The sequence below is a fragment of the Xenopus tropicalis genome, chromosome 1, assembly GCF_000004195.4.
Source record: "Xenopus tropicalis strain Nigerian chromosome 1, UCB_Xtro_10.0, whole genome shotgun sequence".
In the NCBI taxonomy this organism is placed as follows: Eukaryota; Metazoa; Chordata; class Amphibia; order Anura; family Pipidae; genus Xenopus; species Xenopus tropicalis.
In genome coordinates, this window is record NC_030677.2 from 29,782,606 (window position 1) to 29,802,855 (window position 20,250).

The following is a 20,250-nucleotide window of genomic DNA, read 5'->3' on the forward strand; positions in this document are numbered from 1 at the left end:
TTTATTGTGATTTAAACAATAATGTACATTTTTATGAATGGTATTAACTTATTTTACTATGTATATTCTTGTAGCTATTATCATATATAATACATAGCATTCCCTTATAAAATGTTAAAGTTTAAATGGACATTTGGAGTATGCAGCAGGTACACCCAGGTTTATCCAGGTTCAGTTCCGTATAACCCACAATAACCAGAATCAGAAATGTGCTTTTATTTTGAGATTTAAATACATTTTCCATTTGTAGTTGCTGTGATATTAGCAGTTTTAGGTCAGGCTTTTAGTTCAAGAGCTCTAATTGAAAGTCACAGTCAGCTACTCTTTGATAAACTGACTCTACAGGAAGTTTGTAGGCAGGGTTGCTAACACTCTGACCTTTAGAGAGCTGTTGAGCTGTCAAATAGTAGCAGTCTAAAGCGGCTAATATATCAGAAACTACACTTAAAAACGGTGTAGTTGATAACATTGGAGACAAACATCGGTGATGTTGCCCTTGGCAACCAATGTGCAGTTAGATTTGATCTGATTGGTTGCTTTGGGCAACATTACCGGTGATGTTGGTCTCCAATGTTAATAAATATTTCCCTAAATATGGAAATGAAGGCATATTGCACAAGTGCGCAGATTCATGTATTGTTTAAGATTCATTTAAATGACTTGTCCAAGGTTGCCCAGGTCTCAAAAAGTCAGAGCCTAATCACTTACCCCTTGAGCTAGTCTTTCTCCCTTTTGTATGAATATACAACCCCTTGTACACCAATGACTCCTATGTGTGCTAATGTTGAAATGTATGGGGTATTCACCTGAAACCACCTCTTCTTTGCATGTCACAGAGTCTAGTGCTTTGTTACCTAACAAGGTACAATTTAGTGGCACAATGTGTCTTCCCTCAATAGTTTTCTTTCCTCTTACCCTTAAAGGAACAGTAACACTAAAAAATAAAAATGTTTTAAAATAATTAAAACATAATGTACTGTTGCCCTGCACTGGTAAAAGTTGTGTGTTTGCTGCAGAAAGACTACTATAGTTAATAGAAATAGCTGCTGTGTAGTCATGGGGGCAGCCATTTAAATTGAAAAAAGGAGAAAAGGCACAGGTTACATAAGAAGATACTAGATAAACTGTGTAGAATACAATGGGAATCTATGCTACTTATCTGTTATCTGCTTAGTAACCTGTGCCTTTTCTCCTTTTTTCAATTTAAATGGCTGCCCCCATGGCTACACAGCAGGGTATTTATATAAACTGCAGTAGTGTTTATGAAGAAAACACACAACTTTTACCAGTGCAGAGCAATAGTATATAATATATTAATTATTTTTATACACTTTAATTTTTTGGTGTTACTGTTCCTTTAACTGATGTCTCAATTTTTATTCACCACTTTGTTAAATGTTGCATGAAATTGACCTGATTCTTTAACTGTTTTATCACCTTATTGGGACACTGTAAACAATGTTTGATTTATTTATTGTCTAAATTTATTGTGTTGAAATACAGTATATTGCCTGGTCTGCATTTTGGTTAATGCACACATGGTTTTTGGGTAGCAAAGTCAATAACATACTATTATTCTTCATGGAAAGTGCCCACCATATGGCTCATGTTGCTTGCCGTATCTTGGAATAATCAGTCCTGTGAGCCATGAATTGGTAATGATTTTTGGCTTTCCCATATTTAACATCATTAGAGTTATATGAAGTTAATGTACTTTTTATTTTTAGGTAACCGAATCTCATATATGTTTAAAAAAAATCTCTTGCCAGGTCCACAGAAATTGGCAAGTAAAAAAACAGGGATCTGATTGGGAGAGGAAAACATTTTCATTTCCAGTAGCAATAGGTTCTGTAATAGGAATTTGCTGCATATAAGAGATAAAAAGCCTTGGAACAGACTGCTCATAACTAGACCAGTTTGATGAGAGTACTCTAGATGGCCACTTTAGGTACCAATAAATATTACCATCTTGCCACTGTATCTGTGTGGCATGCCTTTGGCATTTAGTGCAATAAATGCAGGAATCCATGCTAAAGTCTAACAGACTATACATAAATTAAAATTAAGGGATGTGGAAACTTTTATGGACATCTTCTATTAGTAAAAAAACACTGTAAATACCTCTTTTACACCTTTTAATCAGAGCATTCTTGTCATAGACCCACACCTAGAGGGCTATTAAGAGCAATAGGTCTGTGTTCCAAGATGCCCTTTACCTTTGTTGTTGGAGGTTATTGGTTAACAACACAGAACTCCAATGCATTTATACAATTAAAAACCTTGATCTGGGGATTTATTATATGCCTTTAGCGCTTTGTAGAAGTTCATATTCTATAAATTGTTGCATCTTTTTGCAAGCTCAGTGGAATTTACGGCACTTCAGGTTCTCTTTGACATACAAACCAAAACTAATGTTTCATAGGTTTTGTTAAAAAGGCAACATAAAACACAAAACAACCTGCAGATCTGAAATGTTTCCAGATGGTGTCTAATACACATGGCCCTGGCTCCAACAAGACATTAATTAATTCCTGGAAGAAAAAAACTTGAAATATAAATATAGTAAATCTCAAACTTTTTTTAGGTGCTGAAGGAAAGGTATTTTACATCACTCTCGTATGAACCATTCTAGCTCCCAGCAAAGCCATGACTAAGTTGGCAGAACAGCTTCATCATCATCGTCTTTTTTCAACATTGGTTCTGCCTAAGGAAAGGGGGATGGCAGCCAGACTGTTGTTAGCAGCTTGACATTTGGGGGCTGATTTACTAAGACACGAATTCCGACCGAATTGGAAAAATTCCGATTGGAAAACGAACATTTTGCGACTTTTTCGTATTTTTTGCGATTTTTTCGGCGCCTTTACGACTTTTCGGAAATTATCGCGACTTTTTCGTTACCAATACGATTTGCGCGAAAAAACGCGAGTTTTTCGTAGCCATTCCGAAAGTTGCGATTTTTTCGTAGCGTTAAAACTTGCGCGAAAAGTTACGCTTTTTTCGTAGCGTTAAAACTTAAAAGGCGCGAAGTTTTGCGCAAGTTTTAACACTACGAAAAAATCGCAACTTTTTGCGCACGTTTTAACGCTACGAAAAAATCGCAACTTTCGGAATGGCTACGAAAAACTTGCGTTTTTCCGCAAAAATCGTATTGGTAACAAAAAAGTCGCGAAAATTTTCTGAAAAAATCGCTAAATACCGATCATTACGAAAAAAACGCAATCGGACGCATTCGGCCCGTTCGTGAGTAAGTAAATGGGCCCCTTAGACTATGGAAGTAAATGAACTCCTGAAGCGTTGCATGATAGCAAGATGTTTAGTAAATGAGAGCAAAGATCTAATTGCCTGGTACCGGTTAATGCATTGGTGCAATTATATGTCAGTAAATCAGCACCTATATTTTTGGTAGCCCGGACACAGGATCATTGCTTTGCTTGCTATTTGTCAAAAGCTGAAATTTACATAACGGAAAGTTGCACTTTATAAAAGGACATTAGGCAAAAAAGTGGTTTCTCTATGAAAAGAGAGGTAAATTTCCAAGGTGCACTAGGTGCCCTTCCTTGTAATTCATCTATTATATAAAATTAAAAATGATATCCTTGCTTTCTGCAGCGCATACAGAGTAAGCAAGTATGCTTCCTGGCTTTATAAAGAGATATCAATGACCAGTGGAAATAGCCAAAACTATAAGATTTTGGATATCCAAATGGTTTGTTCTTGAGCAATTTGGCCATATGTGTATGGCTTTCTGCACTAATCTGATCCCAGTCTATTCTAAATTATCTGATCCCAGTCTATTCTAAATTGGCCAATAACCTCTTGGCGAATACTAACTTGATCTTCCATTTTATCATACCAACTCCAGTGATTGAAAAATGTCAGTTTGGGGCCCTAAGCTGCCATACAAGGTGCCCTTGTGTTGCTCTCATGCAAAAGTCTATAGATTCTAATAAAAGGAACTGGCACAAAAAAACCCTATGGTATAAAGTAAAAGTTATTTTAAATACGCAAGTATTCAAAGCTTCTGCAGATTCTAGCCGCTTTTGAGAGGTTTACTGAAAGCAGTCATGACAGTGTCCATTAATAAGAATAAATACAAATATGAAGATATATAAGATTCTGAGTGGAGAATAGCCAATGCTAACATGTAATAACATCTACTGAAATAGCAATATGTTTAGGGGACATTATGGTTTAATCCTTTTCATGGACCTTCGGTTCCAAGTGTTGTAACTTCCCAGGAAGCCAATCAACTGGGTTGTAGCCACCTGCTGTGTATCTGTTTGTAACGGGCAATACTGTCTCTCTTTCCTCTTTGATCACTTTTACCTTTTCAGGAATTCATCATTTGGGCTGTAAGTAATATCATTTCAGAACCTAAACCTTATCCTTTGCCAACCCTAATACACCTTCTCTCCATCTATGTTACAGTATCTCTGGCTTAAGCCAACGGAAAAGTTGCTTCCTGTGCCTTCTTCCCCATTAAAGCACCAGTTCTGCTCATCTTCTTTTGTTTAGGAAACAATTAACCCATTTCACCAGCTATTGCTGAATTCAATATACAAACCCACTGGTGGGAGCAGTAAAAAGACTAAAACTGTAACAAAATTAGTTGTATGAATTACAAACCCAAATGCTGTGCCTTTATGTAGAACTGGTGTTTTAACCAAGAACTCTCCTTGTGTTTCAATGTTGTGGAACTAAAAAGGAAAAAAAAGATTATTTTCCAGTGTTTCTTCATTCTCCTGCTTTCTCTGCCCTTTTAATACTGTTGCTATGGCAGTATACATTCTGGAATAAGAATGCCCTGCCGCATACCGGTATTAAACATCCACAGACTCCGCAGCTTTCACCTCTTCCTCCTTTTCCCTTTTTTGGCCCTATGGATGCACTTTTGGTAACAAGGCGAGATTTTCTGTTGTGCTTGATCTAACCATGTGGTTGTGAGGTATGAGTAAAACATGGTTCTGTCAAGCACCATGGAACGTCACGCAGCTTTCTACAGCATGGCAAGCTGCTGAGGCTTGGGCAATTCTGAGATACTTAGCCTGAGGGAATATACTGCCAGTCCTTCTGACAGCAATGGACGTCAGAATAGAGCGTAGGTCTTTCTAAATCTGCACACTCATTGGTATTTAAAATGTGTGGTCTGAAACATAAATCCCAGCATCCTCAGCTGACCAACGGCTGTAGATCACAAAGGCTGATGAGTATCAGGTTAGATATTTTTAAATGTTTGCTTTGTGCTGAGATAAAATGATTTTACCTGATGGTAATATGATTCATATTTACTACTTCATCTTGGGAATAAGTCCAAACATAGTCAGGCACTTCAGATGGATATTAAAATCAGGCATTATTTTATTCCATTATTTAAAAAGAAATCATTTTGTCCTTTGAATTGAGTTGCAGTTACTTGATCTGAACCAGCAGAATTACAGCTGTGAAAAGCTTATGCGTGTAGTATTGTCAAGTTGGTCTTGTCTTTATACCTTTGTTTTCCACCCCAACAAGTTTAGAGTCGTTACACAAACCAGGGATGTCTAACATTGCATCACTTTGGCTGGTATAATATAGCAGTTCCCACCACCACAGTCGGCTATCTGCTGCCTCGTGATGGGGAAGGTCGCTGCTCTATATTAGCTGTAGGGATGCACAGAGAACATCCCTATCCTTCATGTCTGTCTCAGTGGAATGTTCCAATTGTTTCTCCCATTTTCAGCTTGATGGTTATGGTCATTCCCTCAAGTTCTACATGAGTTTCTTAAAATGTTCCTATCGCCACTAAAGGTTGCATGACAGTCGTTTCCCTTGAATATTCAACAGGCACAGAAGACTACCGATCCAAGCTGAGCGGAGATTGTTTTGCAGACTTGGCCTGCCCAGAAAAATGTCGCTGTGAAGGAACCACTGTGGATTGTTCCAACCAAAAACTTACCAAGATTCCTGACCATATTCCCCAGTACACAGCTGAGTTGTAAGTAATGCCTTATTAGTTGCTTGACTGCTCTGCAGAAAATGCATAGAACAGTTATAATTGACAAAATATGAATATAAAATAGTGGGTATCGTCAAACCACATAAAGATCAATGTCAAAAACTGACAAATTTTGAGACATAAACATTTTCTTTTTAGGAAATTGATGACATATCTATTGAATTTGATATTATACACAATACACACATAGTATACATTTTACATGTATTAGTTTGTTTACACCAGTGTGTCATATGAATACATACTTCAAAGAACTTAGTTAATGTAATAGATTCTGAAATTGATTTGTAGAAATCCCCTATGAGAAGGTTTCTTTTCACATTTTCCTGGATTTTGCACCATTTTTTTTTTGGTCCCCTGAAAACATAAAATGAGGGTTTTACTGTATAAATAATGTCCTCCACAATGGTCAACAGTGAGAACTAGAGTAGACTTGGGAAACATTGGGGCAATCCAAGTACATTTGTTGAAACTGAGGCACAGTACCACAACATGCCATCATCTCAAATTCTCTTGTGTTTCTCTGCTCTTTTCCATACAGGCGCCTCAACAACAACGAATTCACAGTTTTGGAGGCAACTGGAATCTTCAAGAAACTTCCCCAGCTTAGAAAAATGTTAGTAGGCATTAGATTATGGGCCTTTCTTTAAGTGTAACTAAAATAAGTTTCCGTTCCATTCCCTTACACCAAGTTATAGGAGGTGTTACTGTACTGTTTTATGTTATTATGTATTATCCTATCACTGACTGTCATGTAGTACTACACCGAGATCTGTACATGGCCAGACACAGCAAAAGTCCACAATGGAGAAAGACCTGGATAAAAATTGATTCTTAAGGTGGAAAAATGGGCTAAGATCAAATTGGCTACCAGCTTTATATTTATAGTACTTCACTGGGCGCAGATGCCCAAGCAATGAACACACATATCGACAGCATAGGATTAGGTTTATATACAATAAACAGTTTAAAGTATGTGACTGCCTTTCTCTATTCCCCAACCCAAGCGGCTCTTCTATATTCAGCATATTGTTTCATGCCGCTGACTTCCTGCGTCATTAAGCCTACATTCAAAAAATATGAGAATTAAATTATTTAAAAAACAACCCAGTGCATCATCCGTCCTAGTTCAGTCGGCAATTCATTTAATGTAAGTTAGTGTTGCGTGTAAAGTTGCAGGTAGAGCATATTTAATAGACAATTAGCTGTCCTCCCATGACTTTCCAAAGTACATTACGCGCACACTCGCCAGCAGATCTAGTCGGGTAGTATCATGGTTATTAGCAAAGAAAATCCATTATTTCAAAACAAAAGTGTTTCTTTTATTCAAAGCAATCATCCAAAAAAAAAACCCTTTGGAACTAACACACCGAAAGCTTTGCCATCTTTTTGCATCAAAACTCAAGGTCAAGAAATCCGATAGTGTTTATTTTCCTCGCTGCAGGTGGCGCATTGTAAATGAGCGTTTGCGTAAATGTTACGAAGTAATTATCCGGGCCCTCAAAGCGAGAAAAAGTTAGATTGAGCATACTTCAACTTATTTATAGGGTACAAATCCATCATAATCACTCACTCGGCTGATTTACTGTGAAACTCAGTCTTTTCCATTTAGTTGTGATTTCCCAGCTGGACAAAGGTTTGTTTTATGAGCTGACAGCTCCGGTCAGCGGCGTCGCATACGACTGTACTGTAAAGCAAAAGCGCATTCGGCTTGTTTAGTGTTTAGCTGCATATCATAAAACCAGATTACCTTTCTTTTTTTTTATTGAATTAACCTTCAGCTCTATACTTGATAAAATATGGCACATACCCAGTATGGCATTGACCCTGGTATTTATAGTGCACAGATTCAATTAATTAAGGAAACTGTGCTGCAGTCGTTTTGTCCCTAGAACACCTAAGCATTTTTCTGTTTACGCGAGCAGATTTTAGATCTGATTGTTATCTATAGCAGTTGGAATCACTCTCTTAGCTCCATATGCAATAGCGGCCTCCGAATATACATTAAAGCTGTGGACCTTTTGCATCCATCTATATACATATAATTGCACTTATTTACTCACAGAAATGCCTACCCCCATATGTAAAAAAGGCACTAAGTTTGTCTACGTGTAGTAACCCATAGCAACCAATAAGATGTTTGCTTTTAGGGCTCTGGCACACGGGGGAGATTAGTCGCCCGCGATTTAACTCCCTGTTCGCGGGCGACTAATCTCCCCGAGTTGCCTACCCCTGCCATCCCACCGGCGAACATGTAAGTCGCCGGCGGGATGGCAGACGCGGCGGCGCGATTTCGCGCAAATCGCCGAAAAAGACTCGCGAGTCTGCCATCCCGCCGGCGACTTACATGTTCGCCGGTGGGATGGCAGGGGTAGGCAACTCGGGGAGATTAGTCGCCCGCGAACAGGGAGTTAAATCGCGGGCGACTAATCTCCCCCGTGTGCCAGAGCCCTTAAACAGGTGAGCAGTAAATGCTTTCTCCTAATTGGTTGCTGCTCCTGGGCAACGTTAGTGTCTTTTATTACAGAACACTCTACCTCTGAAGCTTTTTTTGGCCACTTGGTTTTGCCCGGCACAAAAGTGAGAGCTTGGGCACATGCAGCACAATGCACTCGGTATTCACAATACTGTCAAATACTGATCTATGCAATAAAATATTTACATTCTGTTGATTTTATCCTTTGCTACTTCTACTAGAATTTTCACTAGAATTCAAAGCACTCTCTACACTTTCATTAAGTTAGTACATCCTGACAATATTTCTGTCCAGACATCTTGTTCAGCTACTTATAAAGAATAATAATAATAATAATAATATCTTTCGGATCTCCATGGAGCCCTTTGGCCTTTAGTAGGCTTGCTGTCAGCCCATTATAGGAGTTGTTTGTTGAAGTGTTATCCGCAGAACTTTAAAACAATTCTCTGATTGGACTAAAGCTGTTGCGAATCCACCTGTCTCTTTCTATGTGATAATCACTATTTATATACTAACTGTACCTTTTTTTATTTTCTGGCTGAGCTAACACCCAAATCTCTTTCCGGTTTTCATATATACCTGTATATTTGTTTTTAGAAACCTGAGCAACAACAAGATAACAGATATTGAAGAAGGGGCTTTCGAAGGTGCCAATGGCGTGAATGAGCTACTGCTAACAAGTAATCGCATGGAAAATGTGCGCCATAAGATGTTCAAGGGCCTGGAAGGATTGAAAACCCTGTAAGCGTTTAACTTGCTTTAAGCCATTCCATTATTTCTAATCTTATCTCTGCCTATAATGGTAGTAGTTATTCATAATGTATGTTTTGCATTGATATTGTAATTCTGCATAGAACCAGCCAGGTCAATAGAACACTACAGTGTGATATAAGGCGCATTGACTTAAGGTGGCCATACACATAGCAACTTTGATCATTCCCACTCATTACTGACGTTCAGGGCTGAATTATCAGATATGGAGGTAGATTCAGCCCTGAACGTAGACTTTGCTTGGGCGCCCTGACTTACCTGATCGACAAGTCGACCAATATCTGCTGCCTTTTGCTATATCAGTTGCCCATTGAGCCGCCATACACGCACCGAATATGGTACAAAACGAGGTTTCGTACAATATCATCAGTGCATGTATGGCCATCTTAAGAGACAAGTGTTCCAATGGGGCAATGCCCTTATGCCGTCTGAGACCCACCTCTCTATTGAATTTTACTGGTTCTTGAGGACCAAAAAGCCGAAAAGTGTATTCCATGCAAACTAGAGACACTGATATGTAGTATAACGAAGGAGAAAGACAATTTTAAAATGTGTCCCTTAACAAAAATGATAATCTGGAAACGCCGTAATTGCCTTTGTGCAGCCACTGTACCAGTGGAAAAAAATGAATTTGATAGTGTATCATAAATATGTCAGGCCTTTGCAATAACACAGTTAATCTGTTGCTGTTTCTTTAGGATGCTCAGAAGCAATCGCATTAGCTGTGTGAATAATGACAGTTTCACCGGGCTGAGCTCGGTTCGCCTGCTCTCCCTCTATGACAATCAAATTACTACAGTGGCTCCCGGTGCATTCGACACGCTGCATTCTCTCTCTACATTGTAAGTGGGGAACGTTACCTTGCCTGTTATGACTCATGAATGTAAGAAATATTTTTTTTTTTATTATAATTTTCAATACACTGAGGATCAGACACTATCATGGCGGATGCACCTACAGGTGTAAGTAGTGATACTGGAAACAAATGTAAATATTATCCATAAATATTTGCCACCAACCTCAGCATGATCATAGCAGCTCCAGAACCTGCATCCAATGACTTGCAAATTGCACCACTGAAGTGTTGAGCAAAGAACTTGAAGGTTATCTGTGTGAATAGCTTATCCCAGTGCAGACCTGATATGTTACAATTCTGGCTTGTCGCTTCATTAGTAGAGAAAAGACCAACTTGAAGGGTTTTAACTCAAAATTCCAGGAAATACAGATGCAGTTTATCTGTGCCCACATGGACTATATCACCCTATTTGGTTGGAGAAGGAAAGGCTAATAAAGAGTTAATCTCAAGCTGCAGACAGACCTTCAGTTCTCTCAATAGTGCCCTTAAGTCTCCCCATATTTCTCCCATTCAGATGATTAGAAAAAAACCCACTGAGCTCTGTAAAGAAAGTTCCCATAATGCCTTGCTCCTGCACCAAGACCAAGACTGGTGTACATGCTCAGTTAGTAAGATTAGATCACACATATCCCAGTTAAATAACAGTAAACACTAACACTAATAAACACTAACAGCCTTCTAGGTCATTAGAGGCACCAAAACACCCGCAGTTAGAATTGAACGAAGAATCCTTTGATTTGTCATTCTCCCCTTGGACAAAGCAGCAAAGTCCTTGGGAACCGCTGAATTGGCCTGTATATCTTTCTGGTAAAGGCATTCCCAAAACAACAGGCAGCCATCATTACATAGGAAATCATTCTATAGGAAATATTTACTAATCTTTTATCTCCTTAGGTATGCCAGTCCCCAAACAGCCCAGTAACAATGTACATTGCCTGCTTTGCTTTAGATTTTGAACAACGCTTGGGGGTAATTGCTGGCTTGTTGCAGAGAAATATAACAACACGTCTATAGACATCTCTTCATTTTGAAGAGCAGATATACATTTTGCTGGCCTAACGTTAAAAAATTCGATCCTATATTAAAAAAATAAATAACTATATAGAATTTGAAAATTAAAAGGAAACCCGAACTAGGACATAGCAAATGGATTATTCATGTATTCATCAGCAAACAGGGAGAAACTGTGGCGAGGAATGTGGGCACGCATAACACTTATCTCTATGAAATGTGACAATGTACACCTTGCAGCTAATTTGCTCAAATTAAAGATGGCATGTTTATGAAGGGTAGAATTGTCAACAGGCAGGAATGAAGTGGTGGGAATGCCAAAGGTAGACTGAATAGCAAGTAAATTCATTTCTATAACTGGCATGTAATCAGCTGCTCTGTCAGTTCAGATTGCAAACTTGCTCTGTGGAGCTGTGGCGAGATGGAAAATCTAGAGATGACAAATTAATGAAACGGAGGTTGTCAGATAAAATCCAGTAATAAAAAGTAATCCACCTTCATCCTTATGTGAAATTACTCCATTGGCAAAGGAGTGCGGCTTGACAGCAAGTCAGATTGGCAAGAAAATCAAATACGTTGCTAAATCGGATATATATGGGGATTCAGCTGAAATTTGTTGCATTCCTGTTATTGGAGTTATGGAGCCCCTGAGAAATTGTACATGGAACATGTATTAACTACATATCACCATAATGTACAACAGTTAGGCACTATATTGTATAAATGCATTTCCTTATCTGCAAATGTTATACCTACACTGGGGCTGTAACATGTGCAATTTGTTATTTTGTTCTTTTGGTTTTTGGGATATAAATAACTTATTAATACACTTTCCTACCCGATACCATCATTTTCCCACTGCTAACAACTCAGCCAACTGTTTGCCACTACTACACTGCAAATCAGTAACTCACGCTGGGATCACATTGACCATGTAAGTCGGCCAGAGACTCGCTGCATGAGAGAGTTGGTTGCATCTGGAATCAAAATGTTGGGAAAATTACATATAAATGTTAATTAAATAACTGTAGGATTAAAAAAATCAGATTTGAAACAGATTTGCAATGTAACATGGTTCTTTCTGTCAATTTAGGAACCTTTTAGCGAATCCATTTAATTGCAACTGCCACCTGGCTTGGTTGGGCGACTGGCTTAGGAAGAAGCGCATTGTCACAGGAAACCCTCGATGCCAAAAGCCCTATTTCCTTAAGGAGATTCCAATCCAGGATGTGGCTATACAAGATTTTACTTGTGATGATGGTAGGTTTCCTCTAGACAAAAACAAAAGCACTCTGCACTCACCCATTATCGATATATAGGACAGTAAGACATTCTATGCATTAACATAGTAAGTTAGGTTGAAAAAAGACGTACGTCCATCACGTTCAACCATAATGCCTATATATAACCTGCTAACTGCTAGTTGATCCAGAGGAAGGCAAAAAAACCCCATCTGAAGCCTCTCTAATTTGCCTCAGAGGGGAAAAAATTCCTTCCTGACTCCAAGATGGCAATCGGACCAGTCCCTGGATTGAGCATTACATTTCTCAATTCTCAAGAACCATATTATTAACAGTTTCTTTCAACCTGAAGAATTTATGTGAAGAAATAAAGTGCTAGTCTAGCTGTATCCATTTGAAGGCCACCCAATATAGACATTTGTCTACTTACTGAGTTATTGTTAGGAGTTTGCCTGCTTTGTGCTGAAACATGAATGTAAGCAAGGCTTAGGGGAGTCATACATTACTATTGGCAATTAATTGTCCTCTAACAACATTATATGACTGGAATGCCCCTAACCAGCTGTTGTAGAAAGAAAAGACTGCCGTGGCATGCTAACCAAATTCATGCCAAGGGACCATTGAGCAAGAATTACTGCTGGCACTGCCACAGTCTGGCTAATTCTTATCTGTGATTGGTTCTGTAAATGTTTTTGGGAGGTTAATAACAAACAGAGCTCTTCCAGTCCCAGTACCGTCCCACCTTGTGTGTCTCACAGCTCACAGGGGGTAGAGTTTGCCCCATAAATACACACAAAAGGATTCATTTGTATTAGCAAAGATAAGTAGTACCTATAACAAGAATTTTTCTATACAATAAATCAGTGGTTTCCTGCAGCCTCCCTGTACTCAGTTTATACATTTTGTGAGACTCAAACACTGTTCTCAGTCCATGTTTCCATCCCAACCCCAGGGAATGAGGACAATAGCTGTTCGCCGCTGTCTCGCTGCCCTGCCGAGTGCACTTGTTTAGATACTGTTGTTCGATGCAGTAACAAAGGACTGAAGTCTTTACCCAAAGGCATCCCTAAGGAGGTCACAGAACTGTAAGTATCTCATTTGTAGTTAAAAGTATTTATATCTAAAGGTATTTCTATATACTTCAGTATATTAGGGGGCAGAGCTAACACTCCATGACTATAGCCCTTTAAGACAAATCAGTCTGGCCACACATGTTTTGACAATGGCTGTCAATCTAGTTGTTTTTTCCTAAGCTGAAGTAGTGCTAGAATTATCTGAGGGTTCAGCCTCTGGATTTGGAATTCAATGACCTATTGGGGAAATGGTTGAGAAAACAGTTACTAATGGAATTTAGCCATCTAATTTGCGCATAGTGCAGTCGCTTGGTATTTTTTATCTCAAGGTTTTCAAATGCTCTTCATGGATGAAGAGGAGATGGGCAAATATTTGAACAAACCCACATGTGTTCATTTACTGTACAGCAATACAATAGCAATATCTTTCTAGGGGAAGGTCTGGTTGTCATTTCTATGTGGGTGTGATATTATGCTGTACATTTAACATTTTACGTGCATTTAACCACCGCCAAAAGCGATTTTGTCTAACAAATTGGGACTGTAAATTGTTTCAAATTGGGGGCCGAGGGTTATTCCAAGGAAATGACTTAGAATAATCTAAAGAAATATGGTTTCCGTTTGCCATGAATCTTTCCGCCCCCCCAGCTGCTTTGCAGATTTTATGACTTACCATGACTTGTCTAATTGTTTCAGGGTCAGTTTCATATAAATACTGTGGTGAAACTGCTTGTTTAATTAGCTTGATTATGTGAACATTATATACTTACTGATGGTTTTTCAAAGGAAAACAAAGAAAATTAGCTGTTACAAGTGAATAACGCAATAAAAAATGCAGTGCAGCCCTTCATTCAAATTTGTATGCAATAATAATAATTAAAACAGCGGCTTTGACGATTCTACAGTTGTTTGTATAAGAAGAGGCATGTGTTTATGGCCTCTGAGATTGATTGAATATAATGAGAGATGGCTTTTATTGTAACACTTTGTAAAGTATGGGTACTGGCGCCTATACATTTATTATCCTTTTTATACTGACATCATAGTGAGAACAATATTCCCATAAGAGATAGTAAAATAGGAATACATGAGTGCGTGCCAACAATGTGTGTTCAGCGTTAATTTGAGTGTTTAGAGCACAACTGTCTGGCAGAATTCTGCTGCTCCAAATGACCTTGCCTACTAGTAGCTCCAACCCATTTATTTGACTGGGCAATAAATAACCTATGGCGGTGACTGGCACTTTCAGGTGAGGATTGCTTAGGAATGCTCCCTTAGTGCATGCCATGACACTTTGACAGCAATAAAAATAGCACCCCCGGTGGTCATAAATATGGCAATTCTGTGTATAAAGGAAATATGCAAAGACCAGTCCCGCTTGCTGTCGTTGGTTGCAGGGGCCACAGACCTGACCATAGGGAAAAAACATTTTGAATGGAGAATATTTTCCTCAAGGTGTTTAGATGTTTTTTTTCCCCCTCTGTCTAAAACGTAGACTGGAACTAACATTGGTTTCTTTAAATGTTTGTGTTTCAGATATTTGGATGGAAACATGTTTCCACTTGTTCCAAAGGAACTTTCTAACTATAAGCACTTGACCCTTATGTAAGTATCATGTTATTTTTGGATCCACTAGTTGCAGCAATTGGCAATACAGATGACACATACAAGGTTTAGGTGCCTACAAATTAGCTTTAAATTGAATGTTAGTGACTAAATACAACTATAAATATGCAGTCATAGAGCAGCCAAGGATGCAGATACATTTGATACTTTTTTATCATTGTAGCCAATGATAAATACTATACTGGTGCCTCATTGGGCCAACAGGAGAAAGAAAGAGCCCCATCCCTATTAGGCCAAACATTCTGGCTAGCAGAGAACCTACAGAGAAATGTGCTGGGTCTCTATTAGGGTTGGCACCCAACCTGTAAGTCACTGGCCCAGCAAATTCCCACCCAGGGCTGGGGTTGGTATTACCAGCTCTTTGTAAGCAGCACCTCTCCTCCTGACTCCGCCCATACACCGATCCACCCATACTCCGCCTCTGTTACGTCACTTCCGGCCTCCCTGGATTACAGGCCAGTAAGACTCTAGGAGAAAGGTGGCAACCCTTGTCTCTGATGAGATGAGATTTTTTACAAAACTGCCTGCACAGAAGAATTCAGTACTGGTATATGTTTAGATTACCCAGTAGGCACTAAAGCTAAATAAAAATAGGCATTATATTTACTTCTCCTCCACTTATTATATATTATCATTTAAATAATTTAACAGCTGAAATTGGTTTAACACACTCTTTGTTGCTTTTTTATAGCGACCTGAGCAACAACCGAATCAGCACTCTTTCTAACCACAGCTTCAGCAACATGACCCAGCTCCTCACCCTGTAAGTACACCCTCAAAGTGCCAAAAGGTTTTGGGATCTTCTCACTTGGGCACAACTATGTGTGAGAACAATAATACGATCCCTTTATATGCGGGGCTTGCAGTACTTCCTCTAGGAAGAATAACTATTTAAGGTGGCTTCATTTTTTTTGTGTAGTTGTGTACCTTTTTACATTCATCGAGCCATGTTTGCTGCTTTGCACTAGTAACGTTGCTTCTTTCTTTTAGGATTCTTAGTTACAATCGCCTCCGGTGCATTCCACTCCGGGCATTTGATGGGTTGAAGTCTCTGAGACTTTTGTGAGTATCAAGTGACCTCCACAAACATTTCTCTAGACTGTATGTGTTTTTCTAAATTTTAGTGCAGTGATCCCCAACCAGTGGCTCAGGAGCAACATGTTGCCCCCCAACCCCTTATGGCCTCAAAGAAGGTGCTTATTTTTGAATTCCTGGCTTGGAGGCAAGTTTTGGTTGCATAAAAACCATGGGTACAAAACAAAACCTCCTGTAGGCTGCCAGTCCATATAGGAGCTACCAAATAGCCAATCACTGCCCTTATTTGGCACCCTCATGAACATTTTTCATGCTTGTGTTGCTCCCCAAGTCTTTTTACATTTCATTGTGGCTTATGGGTAAAAAAGTTTGGGGATCCCTGCTTTAAGGGATACAGACACCATTTATTTTCCCTAAAAACTAAGGATTATTTGTGGTACAGCCATTCAAACTTCCAAGACCACTAAGGATGCATAGGAGGTCAGGTTGCTGTCCTCTTGTATAGTGGAATGCAAACAGATACCCAATTTTCATGATGCCTAAACTTGATCCTGGAAATTTAATTAAAATATAATTTGCTTTAAAAAAAAAAAAAAAAGTGTCCTCTCCAGCAAATCAGGTCCATGGGATTATAATATAGTTTATTTAATGGTGCCAGTATCCCATTAGTATATGATGATATTAGCTTTGTGTAGGTAGCACAGAGTAAGCAAAGATGTTATTTTGGGAAATAGGAACAATTTGGAAATTAGGCATATCAATTTTTTTTGCCAGAATTAAAATGATATATTGAAAAAAGAGTTTTTCTTCTTTAAAGTCTAATTTCCCCACATACTGTGTGCAGATACAATTCAAGCCAAAATAACAGTGGATGGCATAATAAACAAAGCCCCGGGGATCTGTGTGTGACTTATGCAGGTGTCTGACTTGGATAAAGAAATGTTTCAACATCTGGGCAAATAACATGTGTGTTTCTCCTCTTGTAGATCCTTGCACGGCAATGACGTCTCTGCTATACCTGAAGGGGCATTCAATGATCTTTCCTCACTGTCACATCTGTAAGACTGTGTTTATTCTTGTAGAGACTGATGCTAGTAGTAAAATCGAGGGCCATTTATAGAAAAACACATAAAATCTGGAGGCTACACATCGCTCTACCTTGTCCTTAATACACAGTTGCCCCATTGCTCACAGCTAGTCACGTAAGGTCTTATTTGCTGCAGGGTAAATGTAACCACAACAAGTCAAACCTGAATTGATTATTTAATAGCTACACTAGCTACACTAAGCACTGATACACTAGTTTTGTTTGGGATTGTTTCTGTCTCCAGTCTCGTAATATGAAGGCTCATTAGTTTGTGCCAGTCATGGATCCAGCATGGACTTTACATAACAGAAAACATCTGCACCTCCTGTTTCAGAGCTATTGGGGCGAACCCTCTGTATTGTGATTGTAACCTGCAGTGGCTTTCCGACTGGGTGAAGTCAGAATATAAAGAACCTGGGATCGCAAGGTGTTCTGGGCCTGGGGAAATGGCTGATAAGCTCCTCCTCACCACCCCCTCCAAAAAGTTCACCTGCAATGGTAAGATCCTGCTGCCATTTTCATTATTTAGTATTTGATTATCAAATGGGCTGTAGAATCAATGAAGAGGTTTAACAACTGGATTTCCGCAGAGGAGCACAAACGTGCTAAGCTCATAGGAGTGTTCTTAAAATAACTGCAATTTTAGGATTTGTTACCAAATCAGATCAGGAAAATGTTGTTCCCTGGGGCTGCATTGTGGCAAGTTTAGCTCAACATTTGTATGGGCAAAACTCTATTGCCCAATTGTAACTTTCTCCCAAAAACTTAAACAGCAACGCAGTGACTGTTCCACTCCCTCATCTCATGGAGTACAGCAGTGACTGTTCCACTCCCTCATCTCATGGAGTACAGCAGTGACTGTTCCACTCCCTCATCTCATGGAGTACAGCAGTGACTGTCCCACTCCCTCATCTCATGGAGTACAGCAGTGACTGTTCCACTCCCTCATCTCATGGAGTACAGCAGTGACTGTTCCACTCCCTCATCTCATGGAGTACAGCAGTGACTGTCCCACTCCCTCATCTCATGGAGTACAGCAGTGACTGTTCCACTCCCTCATCTCATGGAGTACAGCAGTGACTGTCCCACTCCCTCATCTCATGGAGTACAGCAGTGACTGTTCCACTCCCTCATCTCATGGAGTACAGCAGTGACTGTTCCACTCCCTCATCTCATGGAGTACAGCAGTGACTGTTCCACTCCCTCATCTCATGGAGTACAGCAGTGACTGTCCCACTCCCTCATCTCATGGAGTACAGCAGTGACCATGGCCACAAACGGCTTCATTACTTGCACACTGCAGCCCCAACCAGCCTACAGAATAGAAACTGATTATTTTTATAGCCAATTCTTTCATTTTGCAACCTCCAAACTGATCTTGCTTTTAACTAGTTAAAAGAGTTCAGAAGCAAAGCATCTCTAAAACACCATCATCTGTCACAATGGAATGTATGGCATAGTTTTGCCTGCATCGTACACCCCCTGTCCTGCGGACAAACCCTCGCACAGATGCACTTTAGAAATATATTATAACAAATTTCATGTGGTGCTGCCTGTACGGGACGATTTTCATGCTCCTGTATATTGTTTATAACAGGTTACCCAAGGCAACCAGACATTTGCTATCATTATCCAAATTGTAGAATGATGAAAGCGAGTGTTTCTGGTTATCTTGCCTGCCATGTGTTTCTTACTGTGTATACTTATTATACGTGCTAAGTCTTCTAACAGCCTTTCAATCTTTTACTTTCGACTCTGCCATAATCCTTATGAACCCTAGAAATTCCAGGGCCTTGTGGTTTCCCCATCGCAGGTAAGGGCATAAGCCCCCTTGCATCAAGAAGCTGTAGATGTACAAGTCAATCCTTCCGACCTTCCTTTCATGTTATGGAATCCTGGTCTCTGACTTGCATGCTTTATCCTGGTCTCTGTCTTATATTCTTATCAATCACGTAAACACAAACTCCTACACTTTTCCCTCTGAAAGAAAGATATCACTAAGAATATCCCAGTCTGGTGAATATTACTGTGTCTTATACCTTTGTGTAGACGTGTTCTAAATCCTCCAGCCGCCGTGGGTTACAACTCTGAGCCGCTCCAGTCAATATTCAGGTGGCTGAGAATCCTGGGAATTGTAGGCTAGATGGTGGAACACAATTATGACATCATAAATCTTGGACTTATTTAACTTTAAAAATCAGAATCCTGTTTTAGGCAATATAAACAGTGTTTAGCTAAACAATAAAAGTAAGTACCAACGACAAATAGTGCCCTGTTTATAACTTTCAGAAGTAACAATCTTTATTAGTTATAAAAAGTTACTAAACACCTTTATTTTGAGAACCTTATAAAGCCTGGCAATAAGTATTTTTCTCCCATTTTGAGGGTGTAATCGGTTTTAAGTTGAAAAATAGTTTTTTTTTTTGTTATACAGGGATAGGACCCGTTATCCAGAATGCTCGGGACCAAGGGTATTCCGGATAAGGGGTCTTTCCGTAATTTGTATCTTCATACCTTAAGTCTACTAAGAAATCAATAAACCATTAATTAAACGCAATAGGATTATTTTACATCCAGTAAGGATTAATTATATCTTATTTGGGATCAAATACAAAGCACTGTTTTATATTTACAGAGAAAAAGGAAATTAGTTTTAAAAATCCTAATAATTTGATTAAAATGGAGTCTATGGGAGACGGGCTTTCCATAATTCGGAGCTTTCTGGATATCAGGTTTCCAGATAACGGATCCCATACCTGTATATCCATTAGAAAAAATGGTCAAATGAGAAAAGCATTTGATACGTGTGGGAATTTGGACTTTCCCTCTGAATTAGAAGTCTTCTAAACAGGAAAAGTAGAAAAAAAGAAGGCCCTTAATATGAAAGTTTTCATTTCAATATTAGGATAACAAATTAACTAATATAACTATATATATAATGTTAGTACCGGGATTTATCCTGTATTTTTTTAATATATAAAATAGATTTTTGTTTGATTTATGAAGTATGGGTCTCATTTATAAACACTGGGCATATTTGCTCCTGGGCAGTAACCCATGAGATCCAATCAAACGTTTA

At 39.0% G+C, this 20,250-nt stretch overlaps 1 protein-coding gene and 1 non-coding gene across 6 annotated transcripts in view; both read left to right on the forward strand.

Annotated features, from left to right (window-relative positions):
* Positions 1–20,250, forward strand: part of slit2 (slit guidance ligand 2) — a 204,234-nt gene that overhangs the window by 163,462 nt on the left and 20,522 nt on the right. For all 5 annotated transcript variants that reach the window (XM_031895351.1, XM_031895349.1, XM_012955706.3 and 2 more), the window contains 11 exons: positions 5,824–5,974; positions 6,537–6,611; positions 9,069–9,212; positions 9,941–10,084; positions 12,203–12,369; positions 13,303–13,435; positions 14,960–15,028; positions 15,741–15,812; positions 16,040–16,111; positions 17,071–17,142; positions 17,506–17,669. In XM_031895351.1, coding sequence (XP_031751211.1) covers positions 5,824–5,974; positions 6,537–6,611; positions 9,069–9,212; positions 9,941–10,084; positions 12,203–12,369; positions 13,303–13,435; positions 14,960–15,028; positions 15,741–15,812; positions 16,040–16,111; positions 17,071–17,142; positions 17,506–17,669 — 1,263 coding nt within the window. The remainder of the gene's footprint in view (positions 1–5,823; positions 5,975–6,536; positions 6,612–9,068; positions 9,213–9,940; positions 10,085–12,202; positions 12,370–13,302; positions 13,436–14,959; positions 15,029–15,740; positions 15,813–16,039; positions 16,112–17,070; positions 17,143–17,505; positions 17,670–20,250) is intronic.
* mir218-1 (microRNA mir-218-1) lies at positions 4,893–5,001 on the forward strand. Its single transcript, NR_049615.1, has one exon. It is a non-coding gene; the product is annotated as a microRNA mir-218-1 (primary transcript).